At 38.4% G+C, this 23,311-nt stretch overlaps 1 protein-coding gene across 10 annotated transcripts in view; it reads right to left on the bottom strand.

Annotated features, from left to right (window-relative positions):
- Wac (WW domain containing adaptor with coiled-coil) overlaps positions 1-23,311 on the bottom strand; it is a 73,496-nt gene that overhangs the window by 18,160 nt on the left and 32,025 nt on the right. For 8 of the 10 annotated variants that reach the window (XM_045149459.1, XM_045149458.1, XM_045149460.1 and 5 more), the window contains exons 4-7: positions 18,093-18,199; positions 11,706-11,821; positions 11,125-11,237; positions 6,133-6,441 (exon numbers count right to left, since the gene is read on the bottom strand). In XM_045149459.1, coding sequence (XP_045005394.1) covers positions 6,133-6,441; positions 11,125-11,237; positions 11,706-11,821; positions 18,093-18,199 — 645 coding nt within the window. The remainder of the gene's footprint in view (positions 1-6,132; positions 6,442-11,124; positions 11,238-11,705; positions 11,822-18,092; positions 18,200-23,311) is intronic. The other 2 variants (XM_045149462.1, XM_045149463.1) reach the window with 1 other exon arrangement.

Below are 23,311 nucleotides of genomic sequence, written 5' to 3'. Positions count from 1 at the left end.
TTTAGTCATCTCACAAATCTCCAAGGGACCTTACATCTAGAAGGGATATGACAGATGTCAAGAAGAGGTATGGAAGGGACTACCTGATGACAATCAGTTTTATATTTTCTATTATCATATTTCTATTGCTTTGCTATAAGACTACCCAACACAATGAGGGTACCAAGAAATAGCCCTTATGTTTCATCCTTACTCCAACTGTTTTTTCTGTGACTGTAGAGTCTCATAGTTTCTCCACATTTCTGTCCTTGCCCAGGCAAGTACATATTTGGGGCTTAAGTTCTTTCTCATAAATGGCATGCTGGCATTAAGTAGATCTAAATTATTTGCTTAAATCCTTTAATCATAAACACAACACATTCTTCTGTTATTCCAAAGACATTTTTAAAACCCTGACCAATGTAGGTGCTCCTTGAGTGCTCAACACACACACACACACACATTACCATGATAGCAGGTATTTATCCATGTACAATAAATACTCAAACACTTCTCGCCATTTGTCAAGCACTAGGGATAGAGTGTCACAGAAGGATAGAATGCCCAAATTCCTGCCACAACCGTATTATTAAATATGGAACCCTGCCGCTGACATCCTTATCTACTATTTAGTTATGTTGTTAGCACTTAAGACAACCTAAACACAACTCTGATTTGAACCATGAACTTTTAATAAAAATGCAACTGGTTTTGTTTGTAGTGTTAAGAATCACACCCATGGTTTTATGCATGCTAGGCAAGTGCTCTATCACTGAACTACACTCTCAACTTAAATTTGGAAAACCCACAGAAGGCAAATCACAATGTTAATAAGGACAGTCAATATAAAATTTAATTTAAATAACATGGATGTCTCTATTAGGAAATCAGTATGTTTCAAACTAGTGGACACTTTAGAAATTTGGTTAGTCTGAAAGGATCAAAACTGTCATGCTGATTTTTTTAAAAATATTTTTATTTAATTGCAACAGAAAAAGAGGGAGAGGGGGAGAGAATGGAGAAATCAAGACCTCTTGCCACTACAAATGAACTCCAGATGCATGTGCCACTTTGTGCATCAGAGAAATGAACAAGCAAGTGCATTTAACCACTGAGCCATCCATCTCTGCAGGCCTAAAAATATTTTCATTCATTTATTTGCAAAGTAGGGGTGGAGGTATCATAAAAGAGAGGAAAGAGAACGGGTGCAACAGGCCTGCTCCTCCGGCCGATGAACTCCAGACGCATGTGCTACTTTATGCATCTGGCTTTCATGAGTACACTGGATTTGAACCCAACTCGGGGTGGGGATTCTTTTGCAAGCAAGCCTCTTAACCACTGAGCCATTTCTCCAGCCCCAACTGCTAGGCTATTTGAGAAAGTAAAACCGTTTTCTGTTAATGTCCAAGATGAAACACTTGAAGGGACTGCAATTTCCACTATAAAAGTAGGCAATTTGAAGGTAATCATAATTCTTGCTATAAATATGTAATTGCTATAAAATTTTATATAATATTCTTGCTTAGCAAACAGTCTGTAGAATTTAAAGTTGAGTCTCTTTCATTTGTCAGGTACTGTGAATGACTATGTATCTTGTCATCTGTGATATTTTCACTACAGAGGGAAAGAATATGAATTGTGGAGCATCTGCCTTCAATATTAGCATTTGTTTGAACTTTCTCAATGTTCAGATTTCTCACTTTTAAGACACATAAAGAATACCTCTGGTGGTAATTCTTTCCCTAACCATATTTTTCAGGAAATTAAAATGCACGTAGATTAGGGCTGGAGACATGGTCTAGTGGTTAATGTGCTTGCTTGTTCTTGAAGCCTTAAGTTCAACTCCACAGAAACCACGTTAAGCCAGATGCACACGGTGATGCATGCATCTGGAGTTCAATTGCAGAACTAGAGGACCTGGTGTACCCATATTCATTCTCTCATTCATAAATAAATATTTTTTAAAATGTGTATAAATCAGCACCAAATCTGGTCTACAGTTAGTGCTTGATCATGTCTGTCAGCATTGGAGACACAGGGAGCATGATGGTTTGAATGTAAAATGGCCCACATAGGCTCATATGTTTACGTTTTAATCCCGAGATGTTCAGGAAGGTTGTAGAACCTTGAGAAAGCAGAGCCTTGCGGAGCAAAGTAGGTCACTAAGGGTAGGCTTTTAGATGATATAACACAGCTCCAAACTCAGGTCAGGCTCTCTCTCTACTTTTTCCCCGCAGATGTGACAATGTAGAGCTGCTTTGTGCTCCTGACCGGTCTTCCCTTTTCATTCTTTTAAGGTGTCTGTGGCCAGGTATGTCATGGCACCAAGAAAATAACTGATACAGGGAGAAAAAACAAAATACAAGAAAACAGTCCTAAAAGAAAGAACCCTCAAACCCCAAAATGTAATCTAACTGCAAAAAACTAAAATAGTAAAATGCACCAAGTGGCACAGGATTCTGAGGTTCATTCGCAGTGGCAAAGAGGCCCTGGCATGGCCATTCTCATTCATATCCTCTCCCTCTCAAGTAAGTATTAAAAATAATATTGTAAGTGCTACAACAGTACAAAGAATTTGGGAATTAAGCTGGGCGTGGTGGCGCACGCCTTTAATCCCAGCACTCAGGAGGCAGAGGCAGGAGGCTCACCTTGAGACTATATAGTGAATTCCAGGTTAGCGTGTGCTAGAGTGAGACCCTACCTCTAAAAACAAAAACAAAAACAAGGGGGGGGGGGAGAATCAGACACAAGGCTATGATACAGACACTAGACCTGGGTTGTAAAGATTTTGGGTACTTAGTTCTATATAGGACAGAGATGGAAGAAAGAACTTGTCTTATTAAGCAAAGTCTCCAAACATGGAAACATTAATATGTTCTAAGGTAAGCACAAGTTTGTAGATGATGGAATATACAGAGAAGCCAGGATGATAGATATCAAACTGGCTTAACACAGAATGTAACCAGGACTGTCAAGTGCTTGCTATGATCTTACTAAGAAGGAGAATGGATTTTATCATTTGTGCTAAAGGGAACCCAGTACAAGTTTAGAGGACAGGAGATGGCACAACCCAATGTAAACTTCATAATGATGCCCAATGGCAGCCAGACAAGGATAGTGGCAGAGAAGTTAACCAGGTGATATCAAGAAAAATGACCTGAGTTTCAACAATTGCAGTGGCAAAAAGAGAAAGAAGAGGCTGGAGAGATGGCTTAGTGGTTAAGGCATTTGCCTGCAAAGCCTAAGGACACGGGTTTGATTCTTGTACACAATAAAGCTACCAGATGCACAAAGTGGCGCATGCATTTGGAGTTCATTTGCAGCAGATAGAAGCCCTGGCTCACCCATTCTGTTTGTCTTCTCTCTCCCTCTGCTTGCAAATAAGTAAAGTTTAAAAAGACAGGAAGGCTTACAAAAACTAGACGTAACAAAAAACAGAGGGCTGGAGAGATGGCTCAGCAATTAAGGTGCTTGGCTGCAAAATCTAAGGACGCAGGTTTAATTCTCCAGTACCCATATAATGCCACATTAACAAAGTGGTGCATGTGTCTGGAGTCCGTTTGCACTGTTTAGAGGCCCTGACAGGCCCATTCTCTAATCTGGCCCAAATAAATAAAAAATAAATAAATAAATAAAATAAAAGTTATAAGAGGGCTGGGAAAGCACTGCAAGTCTGGATTCAATCCCCCAGTACCCATGTAAAGCCAGATGCACAACGTGGCACACACACCTGGAGTTTATTTGCAGTGGCAAGTGCCCCTGGTGCAATCATACTCTTTCTCTCATGCAAATAAATAAGTACAATTTCTACAAAAGTGTGGGGAGGAAGGATGGCTCAGGAATATGAAAAAGTAAGAAGGGATGCTGAAGAAGAAGGTCAGGCTGGCTGGAGCGAGACCCTACCTCAAAAGAACAGCAGCAACAAGAAAAAACCAGCCCCTCAAAAAAATTTCTAAAAATATTTTAATTAATTAATTTATTTGACAGAGAAAGGGGGAGAGGGAGGGACAGGGAGAGAGTTAAGAGAAAATAGATGTGCCAGGGCCTCCAGCCACTGTAGATGAACTCCAGACAGGTGCACCCCCTTGTCAATTTGGCTAACGTGGATCCTGGGGAAATCAAACCTGGGTCCTTTGGCTTTGCAGGCAAATGCCTTAACCACTTAGCCATCCCTCCAGCCCCCATTTTTTTTTAAACTGTGTGTGTGTGTGGGGGGGGGGATATAGTGCTTTCAATTACTGAAAATCCAAGAACAAATCAGGAAACAAAAGGTGAAATTTGAAGCAAACTGCATATGAGCCAATATAACAAATACCAAAGCTCCTAAGGGAAGCAGACTGACCAGTACAAAGTGGAACTAAAGCACGACAGTCGCAAGGAGTGACTACCAAGGAAGAGGACACAATGAGTAAGAAAAAGAACAAAACGGGGAAAGGATGGAGGACACTAAAATTGCAGTAATCTGGAAAAACCCCTACGCAGTGATTGTTGGAAGGGTAGTTATCATAGGAGACCAAAGGGGGAAAATTGTTTTATTTTTTTAAAAAAAAGGAAAAAGGAGCCAGTAAGTTTTAAATGAATAAAAAAGAAGACAAACACAAGGCCACAGGATTTTTTTTCTGGTTTTGAGGTCTCTATTGTTGCCTAAATCATGGTTTCAACTGACACTTCATGCTTAGTCTGTGGAGTAGCTACACAAGCAGAGGCTGTAGGCAGCCAAGACTACTATCAACTGTTAAAATAAAATTTACTGTGACAGAACTGAAAAACCAAAATATCCTTTGAAAAATACACTAATAAATGCATTCACTCACATTTAAAGTTTTTCTTCCCAGATTTAATTATGCAGCAAGGTAAATCTGCTCTGCATATAGAATTTTAGTGCAAACCATATTTAAGAAATATTACAAAATTTAAAGCAAACAATCTCTGGCATGTATTACACCATTTTGGCAGAGACATATGGTTTATAATATCAAACACAACTATCACAGTAACAAAGAACATTCAAATAACATGAATAAACGGGGGAACCACAAGCAAAAGGCATCCACTTATTTGAACACTTTGTCAACAAATTAATCAACCTGAAAAAAATGATCAACCAACAGATGTGGCTTTAAGAATTTTCATGGCCTAGTGCTGGAAGATGGTTTAACAGCTAAGTGCTTGCCTCTGAAGCCTAAGCACCCTGGCTCGAGGCTTCATTCCCAGTACCCAACCACATAAGTGAGATGCACAAGGTGGGGCATGCATCGGGTGTTTGTTTCAGTGGCTGGAGGCCCTGGTGCGCCCATTGTCTCCCTTGCTCTCAAATAAAAAAAAAAAAACAGCAAACAAACAAAAAATTTAAAAAAAAAGAATCATGACCTAAACCCACAAATCATTTAAAAGGTCCTCAACACCTAATAATGGTATGGCTGTGGGTCTAACCCACAGATAATTTCTTTACAGACTGTCCTTTAAATTTTCTTAGATTCTAAAAACATACCATAAAGGACACATTGTAACTGCGAGTGCCTTGTGCAAATGCGCCTGCCACACTGTTTACGCTGTGCATGACCGACCCTCAAAGGGCTGTTGTCACTGTTCTCTCACTTTTCTAGACCTGCTGTGATTGCTCAACTAAGCTTTATAAAAGACAATTTGAGACGCAATGTTTATTTCTCGTCCTCACACTAAAGGACTAATTCAGGTACTAACTTTCCTTATATTATATAGCATTCCTGACTTAAGTTTTCTAATTCACAAATGAAAACCAGTAACTGCATGCTATAAAAAGATTTGTTTTAAAATGTTCCTGTTGGCATCAAACTTAAGAGAAAAGTGAAACAATTTCTAAACTCAACTATCCAGTATCACAAAAACTGCAAAGCATTTTATGCAAGTATAAGAAGGGCTCATTACTTGACTTTAACAAGTTATTTAAACCACTTAGTAAGTTCAGTGTTTGACTTCACTGTCAAAGGTGAAAACAACTAATTTTTGAAAATCATAAACTAAAATAAAAATTTAAGTATGACGAATTTTAGACCTAAGTGTCTAATAACATTCTGTAAGACTGAAAAATAATTCATAATTAAGAGTCTTATTTAAGCCCAATAAAATAATGTAAAATAACTCAACGTGCAGCATCTAGGAGTCACAGCGTACCTTTTCTCTCTGTCTTCTGTGCAGGCACAGAAGAGGTGGGTGTAGGCAGTTTGGATAAAGCAGATGCTCCATTAGCATCAAAGGATTTCTTTGGCTGGTGATCAGACTGTAGAGTAAATGGACTAGAAGGAACAGTGCTTGGGGCAGCACTTGGATGAACCACTGGTTTGATGGGGTGCTGTACTGGCGTAGAGCTACCGTGAGTCTCTGCTCTGGGCAGTCTGTAGTCTTTGTCATTGTGTCTGCTTGTCTGAGACAAAATATTCTGTGGGAGCAAACTACTGGCATCACTGGAATGCTTGTCTTCCACTTTAGTTCACAGTTCCAAAAAGATGTTGGAATGACAGAAGGAGAAGAAAAAAAGATGATGTTAGAATCCTCCCATTAACACCAGCTAAGTTGCAACATATTTGTACTTATGTATTTTTTATAAAACTGCAAGCCCAGTTAATGTCTGCAGTTTTACCACTGGCATATAAATACTCAAATACTACAAGAGTTAAATTTTCTACTAAAGTATGTGGAGTTACATAATACTATACTCAAATTTAAAAACTTTTAAAAGGCGAAAGTTTAGTGTTCCATTCTTTTAAAATATGGATCATGGGTACTAATGACTGACAGAATTTGCCCACAGTGGCTGGAGTACTAGGTATGTGTGCGTTAAGGTGTGTGATGTTGGGGCTTCAATGACGTCAGTGTAAGATGACTGGACGTGTGAGAAATGGTGCAGTCAACACCCAGACCAGTACTTTAAAGAATGACCATCAAAGAGAAACGATCACATTGTACATTATTCTGAACAAAAGTCCTACATCTGTAGCACATGCCAAAAAAATCTTATTGGTAGCAGTTGCATTAAAAACAAATCTAATCTACTTTCAAAATAAAAACACATTTTAAATTCAGAAAGTACAGACAACAGTTTGAACTCCACGAACAGCTTAAATTCCAACACTATTATTCTTCCACAAAATAGTACAAAGAAAGGAAAATTTCAACCATCTCATTAACAAATATTATTTATTTAAAAAGAAAAAACTCTACTATTCTAATCTAAGTAGCCAAGGAATTAAAGTAACCAAGAGAAACACATGACAAGTTAACAATTTTCTCAAACAATGCTCATTGCTGAATATCCCCCCCATTCACATCTCCTCTATTTCTAAAGACCGAAGCAGCACGAAGAAGGGCTCTCAACAAAGCTCGAAGTCAGTTTTCAAGTGGCCACTAAACAACTACCACAGGTACTCAGAGCTGCATTACTTCCCAAGCACCTCAATCCTATCAAAAGACAAAGTCCTTCAGCAATTGCCTAACATATGAAAATTAGTACTATATGAAACAATGTACTATTTTTGAAAAATTAACAAAAATAGGTCTGACTATCAAACACAATACAAACGCCTATGCATGGATGCAACTATCATCTTTCATGCACATAAAATATCTAAGCTTTATTCTAGAGTTTCTTTATATAAAAGTGAGAGTACAGTAATACAAACCCTTAAAGAGAGACGTAACAGGAATAATACTATTCTAAACCCTTGATTACCTACAACTTTTATTTCCCTGGTCAAGAAAACACTGCCCTTAAGTTCTGAATGGTGGGTGATAAACAAAAAATATATCAAATGAGTGTTCAAATGAAAATTAATGACACTTCAAATAACTGTTAACAAAAACAGCAACAGTACAAGGATTGGGGAAGCTTGAGCTGCACCAGCTTTTTGAGAGTGTCAGATAAAGCACATTACGCGTCATTACTTGCACAGTCTGCGCTGGTGAGGAGGTGCACTACTGGCCTCTGCTCAGGGGGTATGATACTGCGCAACTTATGACACAGGGTAGTCACCAGTCTCTCACAACGAAGAACTGCCTGATCTAAAGTGTTATCAGTGCTCGGGCAAACCTCAAAGAAGGTTTCTCTAAGCTTAGAGCAATCCATACCCTATACTAAGGAATGGGCTTTAGGGTAGGCATTGGGGGTACAGAAGACATTAATATCAAATGACAATTTTCTTTACTAAGTTCTGAGAAACATTTTCTTTATTGCTTTAATATAAGCACCTTTCCAATCCATCCCCTCATTACACTGATTTGAACAAGCTTTAACACCAATTTACCCAACAAAAGAGGAAACTTCTGTATATTTTTGGAAAAAACAATATTCAACACTTAATGCCCATTTGCTACCACATCATGACTCAGTGGACCAGTTGAAAAGAATTGAGAAATGAAAAGAAAAACATAGTTAAGGTTCTATCCTTAAAACCTCAGTAACAACCTATGTTTAATCTTTGATTCAATATTTGCACATCTAGCCATTTAGTTACATTAAGTGGACAGAGATGAATCACAATCTCGATTATAGCACAAAAAGGCTGAAAACCATCTAATATTCTTAGATAGCAGATTATTTACACACAGTTTACTGAAATGGGATGGTACAGGTAACCTAACACAAATAGAATTATAAACTCACACGAAAAAGCTGTCCTACAGATAAGTTCTGAAAAAAAGCATGCACCTTAAAATGTTCCTGGCACAATGGATAAAAAATTTTGCCCATCTTTTATTTTGTTTTTTTCAAGGTAGGGTATCACTGTAGCCCAGGCTGACCTGTCTGGAATTCTCACGGTGGCCCCAAACTCACAGCGATCTTGAGCCACCATGCCCGGTCCATCTTTTAATTTTCAAATAATAAACAGGATTTATGTTTGAAATAATAATTTAAAACTTGAAAAAAGCAAATATATACAATACCTAAAACCTTCCTTTCCCATCAATTTTCCTGAATTATTTCTCTTAAATTTTACCTTTATTAACACTAATGGGAGGTTATTTTAAAGTATATAGCAGACATAACAGTCTTTGTCCTTTTTCTTCTTTGGGTACCACTAGCCTGGGTTTAACAAGCTCAATTCAGTACTAATTCTAGGACCCAGTCAGCAAGCAAAACATGTTCTCCACTTGCAATCACCACCATATCCTTATTTAAAAGATTGTTTTAGGGCTGGGGGAGAAGGCTCAGCGGTGGTTAAGGCACTTGCCTGCAAAGCCTAATGACCTACATTTAATTCTCCAGTACCCACATAAAGCCAGATGCACAAAGTGGTGCATGCATGTGGAGTTCATTTGCAGTGGCTGGAGCCCGTGGAGCATTCATTCTCTCCCTCTCTCCTTGCAAATAAATAAAAATATGTTTTTAAAAAAGATTATTTTTCACCAGACAAATTCTGCTCAGTGGTTAAAAATACTTGCTTGCAAAGTCTGACAGCCAGGGTTTGATTCTCTAGTACCCATGTAAGCCAGATGCACGAAGTGGTACATCTGCGGTGTCAAGTAGCCCTGGTGTGCTAATTCTCTTTCCTTGTGAATAAATAATAAAAGAAAAAAATAAAAGCAACAAAAGATTGTTTTTATTCCCACATATGCACTCCTCTACGCTGCCCATTTCCTCTATTTATACACGGGAACATAAGCTGGGTGCTATTTACTAACGTCACAAGGAAAATCTTTTCTCAGTTTTACTTGTTTGGCCAAAGTCTCAGCTACTTAAGATAAAAAGTTTAAGGGACTAGAACCCAGGTTTTCTGTATCAAAGTTTCAAAACCCAGTGTTTTTAATTGCCTAACTTCAATAATTTAAACATTTTTTCCTAAAAATTAAGTACAACTTCACCAATGTTTAAAACTTTTAATGCACCAAATAATCATTTTAAATGTGAGTCATACAAAACTTATGCCGTTCACTCGAAATCATTTTTCTAGCCGGGCGTGGTGGACAAATAAGATGCCAATGGTCATGTAAATAAACGCTCAAGCATGTGCCTGTAACCCTAATAAAACTCACTAGGGCTACCAAAAAAAGACATGAATAGAGCAGGATGTGGTGGCGCACACCTTTAATCCCAGCACTGGGGAGGCAGAAGTAAGAGGATCGCTTTGAATTTGAGGCCAGCCAGAGACAACATAGTAAATTGCAGGTCAACCTGGGCTACAGACACTACCTCAAAAAAAAAAAAATTTTTTTTCTTTCAAATAATCAATACTTTCTTACTGAGAATAAAATACACCTTAATAGATTTAACCTCAATAGAACATTAAGGTACACCTTCAATTTGAGATACATATCAAAAGTACCTCCAAACACAGGTTCTAGAATAGTTTTTGATGAGTTATTTTAATCATTCTATGAAACCTAAGCACAAAGTTGCATATAGATCTATAATCATAGTGAAGTTAAATTCCAAATGCAGATGTTCCCTAATGTATGGGGTTTAATATCAAACAAATCCAACAAAGTTAGAAATGTAAGTTGAAAATATAGCTAAGCTATTGAAAATCATAGTTTAAGCTAGCCTACCTTATATGCTCAGTACAGGGTTGGAAAAAAAAACATCTTAACAGTTCATAATCATTAGTCTTTCTTAAGATGCTATTTACTATTAGTTCTCACTAGTGACATAAAAAGTCAGTAGTATACTGCTGTCACTGCCTGACTATGACTCAATTCTTAGATTGAAACCCAGTGACGTCTGAGTCCCATGGAAGAGGACATAGCTGAGTGGAGAAGGGTCCACCTTCTGTGTGCATGCATTCCTCTCTTAATCCCAGCATTCGGGAGGCAGAGGTAGGAAGATCATGGTGAGTTCAAGGCCACCCTGAGACTACATAGTGAATTCCAGGTCAGCCTGGGCTAGAGTGAAACCCTACCTTGAAAACCCAAACAGAAAAAGAAAAGAAATGCCAATCCTGCACAACCTAAAATCTTTTCAGTTTACCAACTCAGTGGCATCAAAACCTTTATGAGTAGTCAGAAACACATCATGCATCCCTAAATTTGAAGAGAGATTCATCATAAATGAAATCACATGTTTCTATTTTATATTACTCGATATAGATGACAACATATACAAATCTGTCAAGTAAAACAAATAGTAATGAATCAAGTGTTACACTGTTTGAAAAGACCAAAATTAACACTTACTTCCACTGGCAAACCCACTAGTTGCTGTTGCCTGCATCACCTCTCTTCTGTAATCCCGATCTTTGGGGAAACTATTAACTGCCATCTTGTTTGCTTCTTTTTGTCTCTGCTCCCTAAAAGTCAGTAAATAATTTTTTTGAGACACCAAGGGCTGGCTGAGTCTTTACCAGTGCTCAACAGAGAGGCATGTTGAAAACAAAACCGAGTGTGGTCTGCGGCACACAGGCAACTAACGCTTGTCGCAGAGCACAGACTACAGCAGCTCCTCACACTGCACAACCACGATTCTCAGTACGAATGCTGCATATTGCAAAAATTAATGCAGGTTATAAAACTTCCATAACAAATTGTAAAGACACATTAACAGTTTTATTTAAATATACTGAACAGAACCAAGCCCCCATAGATTGTTGCCCATCTGCTCAAGAATTTATGGAAGACAGAGAGAAACTGCCCCATCAATGAAATTGGTCACTGAAATTGAAGTGATGGGTATCACTGTCTGGGGCCCAAAGTAAAATGCCTAAGGTATTAGCCTCTTAAGCTTAGCATAAATTATTGTTCAGGTTAAAAGTAAATACCTTTCAAGCCACTCTTTTGGTTTTTCCCATTGTGAAACTTCTGTTCGACAATTGTAGTAATATTTTTTTCCAGAAGAGCTAATGTGCTCAGACCAGTCATCTGCAGAATCATAAGGCTAAAAAACACATTTGCAAATATTAGAAAACACTATTCGTCACTTGATATGAATTATAGCTTTGATATTAATCATCAGTTTTCAAAACACACATATGGGGCTGCAAAGATGGCCAGGTTCAACTCCTCAGAACCCATGTAAACCAGATACGCATGGTAGCACATGCGTGTGGAGTTTGTTTGCAGTGGTGAGAGGCCTTGGTGAGCCCATTCTCTATCTCTTTAAAAAGAAAAAACCATACATATGGTAAGACATATACCTGCCTTGATTTATAATTAAATTATCTATGTATGTATTTTAGAACATTTGTTTATCAAAATTACAAGCCGGGAGTGGTGGCTCATACCTTTAATCCCAGCACTTGGGAGGCAGAGATGGGACTGTCATGAATTGGAGGCCACCAAGACTACACAGTGAATTAAAACAAAATAAAAACATTTAAACAACAGAACACCCTGTGTAAGTATTATCTTATTAGGCACAAAAAGAAAACCTAAGATTGACCTCATGACTTTAGAAGGCATTACAAAAGCTCCCCACTGTAATTGTAACTGCTAACACCAATGACATGGGAAGTGGAGAAGTCATCCTCAGCTGACTAATGTGACGGCATGAGAGCAACACTTCTAAGCTCTGAAGCAAAAACAAACAAAAGCAATCTTACATCATATACACCACAGATAGTTATTTACTATCAGTGAAAAAAGGTACCACAACTTTTTTTTACTATAAGCAGAAGGCTAAGAATTTGTCTTTAAATCCATGACACGGGTCAAGTACAAAACTTGTCAGCATCAGTGGTATCATCCTGTAACTAAAATTCATCTTTTAGAGTATCAGCCACAGAAAACCTGGAAAATCTCATCCTTTATTTTTTTAGCTGTACTTTTTTTTAAAAAGAACTTGAAATAAAGACATTATGATAACCAATCCTTATGGATTCACAAAAATGCAGAATTTTAAAGCTTGAAATAAACTTGCTGGGCATGGCAGCATATGCCTTTAATTCCTGCACTCTGGAGGCAGAGGTAGGAGGATCACTGTGAGTCTGAGGCCACCATGAGACTACATAGTGAATTCCAGGTCAGCCTGGGCTAGAGACTCTACTTCGAAAAAACAAAAACAAAACAAAAATAAATAAAGAAAAAAGAAAAAAGAAACATTTATCCATTGCCTTGTCCCTACCCAGCTTTAATTTTAGTAATTACGGTGAGAGAACTTACAAGTTATCCATAAAAGGTTACAACACTAGGCTTAAGAAAAAAACTAGCTTCCCAATGCCAATGTTTCCCCCATTAAATCAGTACCAATTGTGGAAATGCCCTTTATGTTTGAGGGCTATCAGAGAAACATTACAGATCCCACAATTTTTTAATATTCTCAGGTTTGTATTTAAAAATGAGAGCAACACACCAGCTTTTCCTCCTCCAGAGCTGTCAATGCAAGGGGGAATTAATCCTGAATGCCCACCTCCCAAAAATAAACTACAATCAAGTTCTAAGAACCCCATTACAATATGACAAATTCAGAAAATTCTTCTCTATCACTTCTACCTAAATTATTCAAGATAATGATCCTCTTCAATGGGTACTATCAGAAAAAACTGGTTTCCTTGACAAGTCATTAGGAGACTGGCCAAACCGATGGACTGAGATAAAAGGTCAACAAAGGGACACTGGTCTAAACCAGTGTTCTTCAGCATAATGGTTTGCCAACTGTCACCTGCCCTGAAGGAGGTAAGGTGTTACATCAGAAAAGAATGTATGAACACAGTGCTTCTTGTACCACAAATCTTACTTGGGGGGGGGGGGGCAGCTGAACTCAATAGTTTTTAAGGACAGTTAATTTATAGTTAGGCAGAATCTCCAGGACAACTACAAATTCACAGACTATATAATCTCAGCCTGGGCCATGAAGTGAAGTCCTGTTTCAACAAAGCAGAGGAAGGAAGGCAGATGACAGACCAGAGCCCTGACCTGCACTGGTCTGCTGTACTATCAAATCCTAGGTTAGCACAAGCTGATCGTCTTCTATAGAAACAAAGTAAGTTTCAGGACGCAAGATTATTATTAGAAACTAGTCTCTATTCTTTATCTTCACCCCATTTCAGTCTTCAAAGAATTAAAAGTATGAAGTAAACCCTCTGAAGTAAATGTGAAATTTTAAAATAGTGATACAGAGCGGCAGGTGCCAAATTTTCTGACTTTACAAAAAAAAAAATACCCTACATTTCACATTTTCTAACCTAAGCTTAACTTGGAAGCCAGCATACATGCTAAAGCAATTCTCCGTATGTTGATAGGAAGATCTTGAGGAACACTGAGATCCCATCACAAAACTAAAACTATTCTTCTAATATTAAAATAACTTTGGTCTTTTTCTTCTTTGCTCTATCAAAACCACAGTGGCCCTGATTCTACTAGCATTGTGGCTGGTTAGCTCAGCTCCCAAAATTTGACCTCAGGGCTGTTTAGCTCAGCCAGCCCCTATTCAGAACTTTTTATATTACTGCAATTTGAGTTGCTAGATGGGCTTATTATCCAACCCCCATCCTGCCTTCTCATGAGTAGGAGGTTAACCTCCCCTCTTTCCTTCAACCAATCAAATACAGTGGAATTTGTCTTTCTTTAAAAAGGGGGGCGGGGGGCAGGAGAGATGGCTTAGTGGTTAAGGAGTTTGCCTGCAAGCCTAGATTCGATTTCCCAGGACCCATATAATCCAGACGCCCAAGGTGGTGCATGTGTCTGCAGTTTGTCTGCAGTGGCTGGAGGCCCTGGCATGACCATTCTACCTGCCTCTTCCTCGCTCTCACCCTCCCTCTCTTTCAAATGAATAAAATATTAAAACAGTGGCATTTGACCAGAGGTAATATAGAATATCTGATGTCACCAAAAAAAAAAAAAAAAAAAAAAAGGAGCCGGGCATGGTGGCGCATGCCTTTAATCCCACTACTCGGGAGGCAGAGGTAGGAGGATCGCCATGAGTTCAAGGCCACCCTGAGATGACAGAGTTAATTCCAGGTCAGCTTGGACCAGAGTGAGACCATACCTCGAAAAACCAAAAAAAAAATAAATAAATTAAAAAAAAAAAGCTAGAGAAGCAGATGTGAAATTCTAAGTTTCTTTTATGAAATCAGCCAAGAGGTGCCAATGTCTATTTTCTGCTTTGAAAAGATGTACTTTGCACTAAAATGTTTTGTATGCTAACACCTAATGGGGTTATCTGACATTTCAAGTGAATTTGTTTTTTAAATATCTCTCTTTTTACTATGTAAAAGTGAACATGAACATTCTGAATGAGAATGGATGCCTTAAGGTACATATCTGGTGTCTCCTTGAATTTAATCTTTTAAATCTCTTGGGTTGGAGAAATGGCTCAGTGGTTAAAGCACTTGCCTAAAGTACCCACATAAAACCAGAAACATAAGGTTGTCCATGTGTCTGGAATGCATTTATAGTGGCTACAGGCTCTGATACACCCATTCACTTTTTCTCACTCATAAATAAATAGAATATTTTTTAAAATTCCTTATGTCAGTGCTGGTTTTTCTTTCCCTCTCTCCGTCCCTCTCTCTCGCACACCATGCTCTCCCCTCCCTACCTCTCCTCTTTCTTTCATTTGTTTTATTCCGGGTAGGGTCTCATTCTAGCTCAGGCTGACCTGGAACTCACTTTGAGGTACCTGGAACTCATTATGAGGTTCCACGCTGGCCTCGAACTCACAGCTATCTTCTACCTGTGTCTCTGAAGTGCAGGGTTTAAAGGCATGTGCAACGATGTCTGACAGAATGACGGTTTCTTTAAAAAAAAAAAACAAAAAAAAAAAAACTCCCTGTCTCCCCCCCATCTCCTATCACATAATTGCCTCTCTCAAACAATGGAAATGAGATCCTAGAATTAGCCATGGATTTTAATTATTAAATAAAACCAAAATGATACTTCCTGTAAGAGAATTTCACTGAAATCTCAGTAATTATGATGAATTTCTTTCTAAATACGACACACAAAACTGGATGCAGGAAGAAGATCTGGGATGCTCAAACATAACTGAAATATACACAGAAGGAGGGGCTGGAGAGATGGCTTAGTAGTTAAGGCATTTACCTGCAAAGCCAAAGGACCCATATTTGATTCCCCAGGACCCATGTAAACCAAATGCACAAGGTGGCACATGTGTCTCAAGTTCATTTGCAACAGCTGAAGGCCCTGGCATACCCATTCTATCTGCCTTTTGTCTCTCAAATAAATTTTAAAAAAAATTAAAAAGAATGCACTGAGAGACATTTAGTTGTTAACAAAAGAGATTATAGTATGAATAAAATGTCCTGGGACTAAATTTTTATCATCTCCTAGCAACTCCAAATTGGGGAAGATCTAAAGTATACTGTTTTTAAATAGGAATACATTTTTTTTCCCTAAGTGAAAAAAGAGTTCTTGTTTAAAAGAAAACAATTATGTTTAAGTACTGGGGAAATGGCACAGCAGTTAAGAGGACTTGTAGCCTGCTGGCCCAAGTTCAATTCCCCAGAACCCATGTAAAACCAGGTGTACAAAGAGGCATACGTGTTTGGAGTTCATTTGCAGGAGCAGGAGGAAAATACTTTCAGGGGGCTGGAGATATACGACTTAGTGGTTAGGCATTTGCCTGCAAAGCCAAAGGATTCTGGTTGGACTCTCCAGGACCCACGTCAGCAAGATGTACAAGGGGGTGCATGCATCTGGAGTTCGTTTGCAGTGGCTGGAGGCCCTGGTGTGCCCATTCTCTCTCTCTGTCTCTCAAGTAAATAAATAAATAAAAATTATAAATACTTTTAGGGCTGAAGAGATGGCTGAGTGGTTGGTTAAGGTGCTTGCCTGTAAAGCCAAAGAATCCAGGTTCGATTCCCCAAGACCCCGGTAAGGCAGATGCACAAATGGACACACACATCTGGAGTTCTTTTGCAACAGCTGGAGGCCCTGGTGCACCATTCTCTCTTTCTCAAATAACTTAAGAAAACGATCCTTAAGTCATCTTAATAACGTCTTAACTAAACAGTCGACATGTCCCAGATATTAAAATGTTGGTATTACAATAAACAGCATGCTTTCTTTTCCTAACTGGGCGCAATACAGTATTTATAATTATGACAGATTGACATTTATCTAAGTATTATCCTTGGTGTCCCAATGTCTCGTGGGCATCTACTGTCCACACTGCTTCAACAAGAAACAGATAAAGGTGCAAACCCCAAATGTCAATTGATGTGAAACTGGTTTAATTGCCATCTACACTGACACCCCTTTTAATGTTTGTTTTTTTCCTTCATTTTCCACAGTGTTAGCTGAGCTTTTAAACCACATGTTTGATGTTACTTTACTATTGCATCTGACAATAGTTCTCAATTGTTTTGTACAAAATTCATATTCCTCAGAGGCCCCACTTGATTTAGTAACTAAAGTCCTGTCATTTTCCCACATTATCAAACATCACTGGAGTTCTCCAAACATGATATACTTTTTATTTCTCCCCCAAATGGGTTGTCACTGTGTACTCCAGGCTGGCTTCTGGATTGTATTCTGGTATGTATCAATTATGTTGAGCAACACCCTGTCTCGGGGCTTGTACGTTATCTACCGTCTTCTACTTGCTAGCTACATATTCAACCTGCTGGGTTCTACTTCTACATCGGCCATTCCTATTCTACACTGGTAGCTCTGTCCTGAGGGCTTCCCAAAGCAGTTTGAACAGGTTCAATGTTCCTTACTTTTTTGTCACCACCACCCATTTAAAAGTTCTTTAAGACAGGATATATCATCTAAGTTCTATATGTCTATAACCTAACATAGGCCTAGTAAATTATTATTCATTCTCACATAAATGAGATTAACAATTTAATTTGAACCTATGTCATGAAAAATTGGTCAGTTACTTCACTAACCTAAACTTGATCTAAAATCACACATTGTTTTATGCCTTTGAGGACCAGGATCTTATCTCTACTGTCTGGTACACGGTAGAGAATACATGTGGTACGTAATTTATGCATCAAGGAAAGAATGCAAATCTTAAACCTCCTTAGAGAACCTCTTTTGGTCTGATGTCTTTGTACTTCAGATGTAATAGGCAAAATGTTTTATAGTATATGAATACTATAAAATGAATAAATTAAGGTCAGTTTGAAACAAAACATTCAAAAAATAAGACATCAGATCTAAGATGATTTGCTGTGAGATTTTTTTTTGGGGGGGGGCAATTCACCTTTTTAAAAATTGGCCATGTTTTTAATACTTACTGCATCTGAAGTTTTGCTTGGATTATTGCTTGGATTAGAAGAATGTGAATTTGAACTATGAAGAGCACTGTGGTTGTGTGAATTTTCTTGTGGGGAGTAACTGGTCCCTTAAAAAATAAAGAACAAAGTTAATTACAGTTGAATTTCATCTATTTTTGTTTTTAACACACTACCTGTATATCTTGAAATCAACATTTTATATGAGCATCAGGAATACATATAATTCAGGTTTTTTGAAAACAGCATCTCTCCTATAGAGCTGAGGCTGACTTTGAAAACTCATGGTCCTGCTGCCTTGGCGACTGTAATACTGACTGCAATTATGCATCACTATACCCCGCTGTACTCATACGTTGTGTATTATAAGAAAGTACGCATGACCCTACTGCAGATGTGACTTGACAATAGGTGACATACACGATAAGCTAAGAAACTGTATTGTGTTTACAGTTTTTTTTTGTGACAAAAAGCAAGAATACAAGACAAATGGACACAATTCAATAGGATGGTGGTGTGCACCTGAGGAGAGTTGAGTCTGAAGCCAGCTCAGCTACCTAGCAAAACCCGGTCTCAAAAAAAGGTCAGGATTTTCAGTAATTCTGCAATCATTTTCCAACTTCTTAAGCAATTCTCCAAATTTGTTTTCTAATAGTCTTGATAATTTCTTAACTAAAATAATAGTCTCAAGGGAAACACTGGTTAACTGTCTCCTAATGGAATCAATTCTACCTAAAAGTTACTGAAGAGTAACTCTTGGGTCTCATGAATAATCTACAATCTCAATAATGAGAGGTGGTAAATTTTTCTACTATTTGCATTTCTATTTAAAGAAAATACAAGTTACAAGAGTTCACGATATAGCTCAGTAGCAAAGCACTTCATCACAGCATGTGTTAGGCCATGGGTTTAAACTGCAGCACCAGAAAAAGAAGCCAAAGGTACCTTTTTTTTAAAGGGGAGGTTGGGCTGGAGAAATGGCTCAGCAGTCAAGGCACTTGCTTGCAAAGCCTAAAGACCCAGGTTTGACTCTCCAACACCCACATAAGGCAGATGCAAAAGGAAGCACATGCATCTGGAGTTGGAGTTTGCAGTGGTTAGAGGCACTAGCATGCCTATTCTCTCTCTCTTTTTGGGTAAGGTGTTTCGAGGTAGGGTCTCACTCTAGTTCAGGCTGACCTGGAATTCACTATGGAGTCTCAGGGTGGCCTTGAACTCATGGCGATCCTCCTACCTCTGCCTCCTGAGGGCTATGATTAAAAGTATGCACTACCCTGCCTGGTCTATCTGCCTCTTTCTGCCTCTCTCAAATAAATATATTCCATGTCCTTCATTCTTCTTGTTTTTCAGCTACAAGGCAACATATTCCAACTGTCATTTTAAAAGCAAGTGCTAACAAGGGTATAGAAGCCAACTACAATGAATAACAACTCCAAGGAGAGAAAAGAAAGCAAATGCCCAATGGTCCTGAACAAGCCATGAATTAGCAATAAGAATCACTGTGTAGAGAGCAGTAATAATAAACGTGTTCAGAGTAACAAATCAAAAGGTGCAGCAAAACATAACCAACCAAGCAAGGAACAGTATGGTGAATTACCCAGGAGTGTAAATGCTATCGCAAAATGTTGTTAAGGTTTAGCATTTAGTTCAGTCAAAAAACTATGGAGGGCTGGAAGGATGGCTTAGCGGTTAAGCACTTGCCTGTGAAGCCTAAGGACCCCAGTTCCAGGCTCGATTCCCCAGGACCCACTTTAGCCAGATACACAAGGGGGTGCATGTGTCTGGAGCTCATTTGCAGTGGCTAGAGGCTCTGGCGCGCCCATTCTCTCCCTCTCTCTCTCTCTGCCTCTTTCTCTGTCTGCCACTCTCAAATAAATAAATAAAAATAAAAGAAACTATGGAACTCTTACCAATGCTTACCACACGGCAGGGGGGAGGGGCAGAGTTTCATCACTTTATTCCAGATAGAAAACATATGGGGCTGGGGAGAAAGCTCAGCAGTTCAAGTACTTGCTTGCAGGGCCTGCTGGCTAGAGTTCGTTTACAGAGGTACAAGGCTCTGGTGTACCTATACATTTAATCTCTTTTACTTTCTCTCTTAAATAAATGAATTTTAAAACTAGAATAAATCTGTACTTATGCATTTGGAAGTCATTTGTAGTGGCAAGAGGCCCTGGCATGCCCATACTCTCATTCTAAAACTATATTTAAAAAAATCAAAAGTAAATACAGTATACTAGGCAATACAAGCTAAGCATTTTTAGCAAAGTGATACAAAACTAATTTGTGAAAATTTCATGCAACATTACTTCCACTGAAGCTATCCTATCTTTCTTCTTGTTGTCTTAGTGTTGCATGTGCTGGTTCCATCTATTATTAGTAAGAATTTCACAAAATACATTTAAAGGGAGAGGGGAGACACGTGAATAAAGGAAACGAGGTCAGATTTCTCTCCTCAGACCGTTGGCATAATGAATTCACAAACCAACCACAGACTTACATGTGCAATCTAAAATTGTGAAACACTTAAAATATAGGTGATTATGACCAAAAGTACAAGCAACAATGGTTAAAAAAAGGGGGGGGAGCGGTAAGCCAGGCATGGTAGCTTCTGCCTAAAATCCCTAAACTCAGGAAGCTAAGGTAGGAGTACCACGAGTTCAAGGCCAGGCTCAGCAATGAACCTAACAATGAGCTACAGGGTCAGTCTGGGATACGTTTGAGACCCTGTCTCTAAAAAGAACAACATGAAAACAAAAAATTAGAAAATTAAAACCCTTTTCGTGTATAAAGGATTTCAACAAAAAGCAACAAGAGGGCTGGAGAGATGGTTCACCAGTTAAAGGCACTTAATACCAAGGCTTGCTGACCATCAGTTTAATTTCCCAGTGCCCACGTAAAGCCAGATGCAAAGAGGGGCACATGTGTCTAGAGTTCATTTGTCCTGGCAAGAGGCCTTGGCATGCTCATTCTCTCCCCTTGAGCAAGGCTAAAAGACCTAGGATCAATTCCCCAGAACCCACGTAAGCCAGATGCACATGGTGGCACATTTGTCTGGAGTTTATATGCAGTTGCTAGAGACTGGTGTGTCCATTCTCACCCTTTCTAATAAACAAAAACTAGAAAAATTTTTTAAAAATGTATCAATTAATCAGTCTCTCCCTTGAGACTCGATGTTATATTTTAGTTAAGAAATTGTCAAGACTACAAAATCCAACATCCTTTCATGATAAAAGTCCTACAGAGACTGGGAATAGAAGGAACATATCTCAATATAATAAAGGCTATTTATGACAAGCCTACAGCCAACATATTACTAAATGGCGAAAAACTTGAAGCTTTTCCACTAAAATCAGGAACAAGACAAGGGTGTCCACTGTCCCCATTTTATTTAATATAGTTTTGGAAGTCTTTAGCCATAGCAATAAGGCAAGAGACACACATAAAAGGGATACAAATTGGAAAGGAAGAAATCAAGTTATCATTATTTGCAGATGACATGATTCTATACATAAAGGACCCTAAAGACTCTACTAGCAAGCTGTTAGAGCTGATCAAAACCTACAGCAATGTAGCAGGATACAAAATAAATACACAGAAATCAGTAGCCTTCATATATGCTAACAACAAACCCACAGAGGATGAAATCAGAGAATCACTCCCATTCACAATTGCATCAAAAAAAATACCTTGGAATAAACCTAACCAAGGAAGTAAAGAATCTATACAATGAGAACTTTAAAACACTCAAGCGAGAAATTGCAGAAGACACTAGAAAGTGGAGAAACATCCCTTGTTCCTAAATTGGAAGAATCAATATCGTGAAAATGGCAATCTTACCTAAAGCAATCTACACATTTAATGCAATCCCTATCAAAATTCCAAAGGCTTTCTTCATGGAAATAGAAAAAACAATCCAAAAATTCATTTGGAATCACAAAAAACCTCGAATATCTAAAATAATACTGAGCAACAAAAAAGAGGCTGGTGGTATCACCATACCTGATTTTAACCTATACTACAGAGCCATAGTAACAAAAACAGCATGGTACTGGCACAAAAACAGACATGTAGATCAGTGGAACAGAATAGAGGACCCAGATGTAAGCCCAAGTAGCTATAGCCACCTGATATTCGATAAAAATGCCAAAAATACTCATTGGAGAAGAGACAGCCTCTTCAGCAAATGGTGTTTTGAAAACTGGATATATATCTGCAGAAGGATGAAAATAGATTCTTCTCTCTCGCCATGCACAAGAATTAAGTCCAAATGGATTAAAGACCTTAACATCAGACTGGAAACTTTGAAACTGCTAGAGGAAAAAGTAGGGGAAACCCTTCAACATATTGGTCTTGGCAAAGACTTTCTGAATACAACCCCAATTGCTCAGGCAATAAAACCACAGATTAACCACTGGGACCTAATTAAATTACAAAGGTTTTGCACCGCAAAGGACACAGTGAAAAAAAGCAAAGAGACAACCTACAGAATGGGAAAAAATCTTCGCCAGCTATATATCTGATAGAGGATTAATATCTAAGATATACAAAGAACTCAAAAAGTTAAATAATAAGGAATCAAACAAGCCAATCAAAAAATGGGCTATGGAGCTAAATAGAGAGTTCTCAAAGGAAGAAATACGAATGGCATATAAGCATCTAAAAAAATGTTCTACGTCACTAGTCATCAGGGAAATGCAGATTAAAACTACATTGAGATTCCATCTCACTCCTGTCAGATTGGCCACCATCCTGAAAACAAATGATCATAAATGTTGGCGGGGATGTGGAAAAAAAGGAACCCTTCTGCACTGCTGGTGGGAATGCAATCTGGTCCAGCCATTGTGGAAAACAGTGTGGAGGTTCCTAAAACAGCTAGAGATTGATCTACCATATGACCCAGCTATAGCGCTCCTAGGCATATATCCAGAGGACTCATCTCATTTCCTTAGAAGTACATGCTCAACCATGTTTATTGATGCTCAATTTATAATAGCTGGGAAATGGAACCAGCCTAGATGTCCCTCAACAGACGAGTGGATAATGAAGATGTGGCACATTTATACAATGGAGTTCTACTCAGCGGTAAAGAAAAATGAAGTTATGAAATTTGCAGAAAAATGGATGGACCTGGAAAGTATTATACTAAGTCAGGTAACCCAGGCCCAGAAAGCCAAGCGCCACATGTTCTCTCTCATATGTGGATCCTAGCTACAGATGAC

The sequence above is a fragment of the Jaculus jaculus genome, chromosome 5 (genome assembly GCF_020740685.1).
Source record: "Jaculus jaculus isolate mJacJac1 chromosome 5, mJacJac1.mat.Y.cur, whole genome shotgun sequence".
NCBI classification, from domain to species: Eukaryota; Metazoa; Chordata; class Mammalia; order Rodentia; family Dipodidae; genus Jaculus; species Jaculus jaculus.
This window is presented reverse-complemented; position numbering and strand designations above follow the sequence as displayed.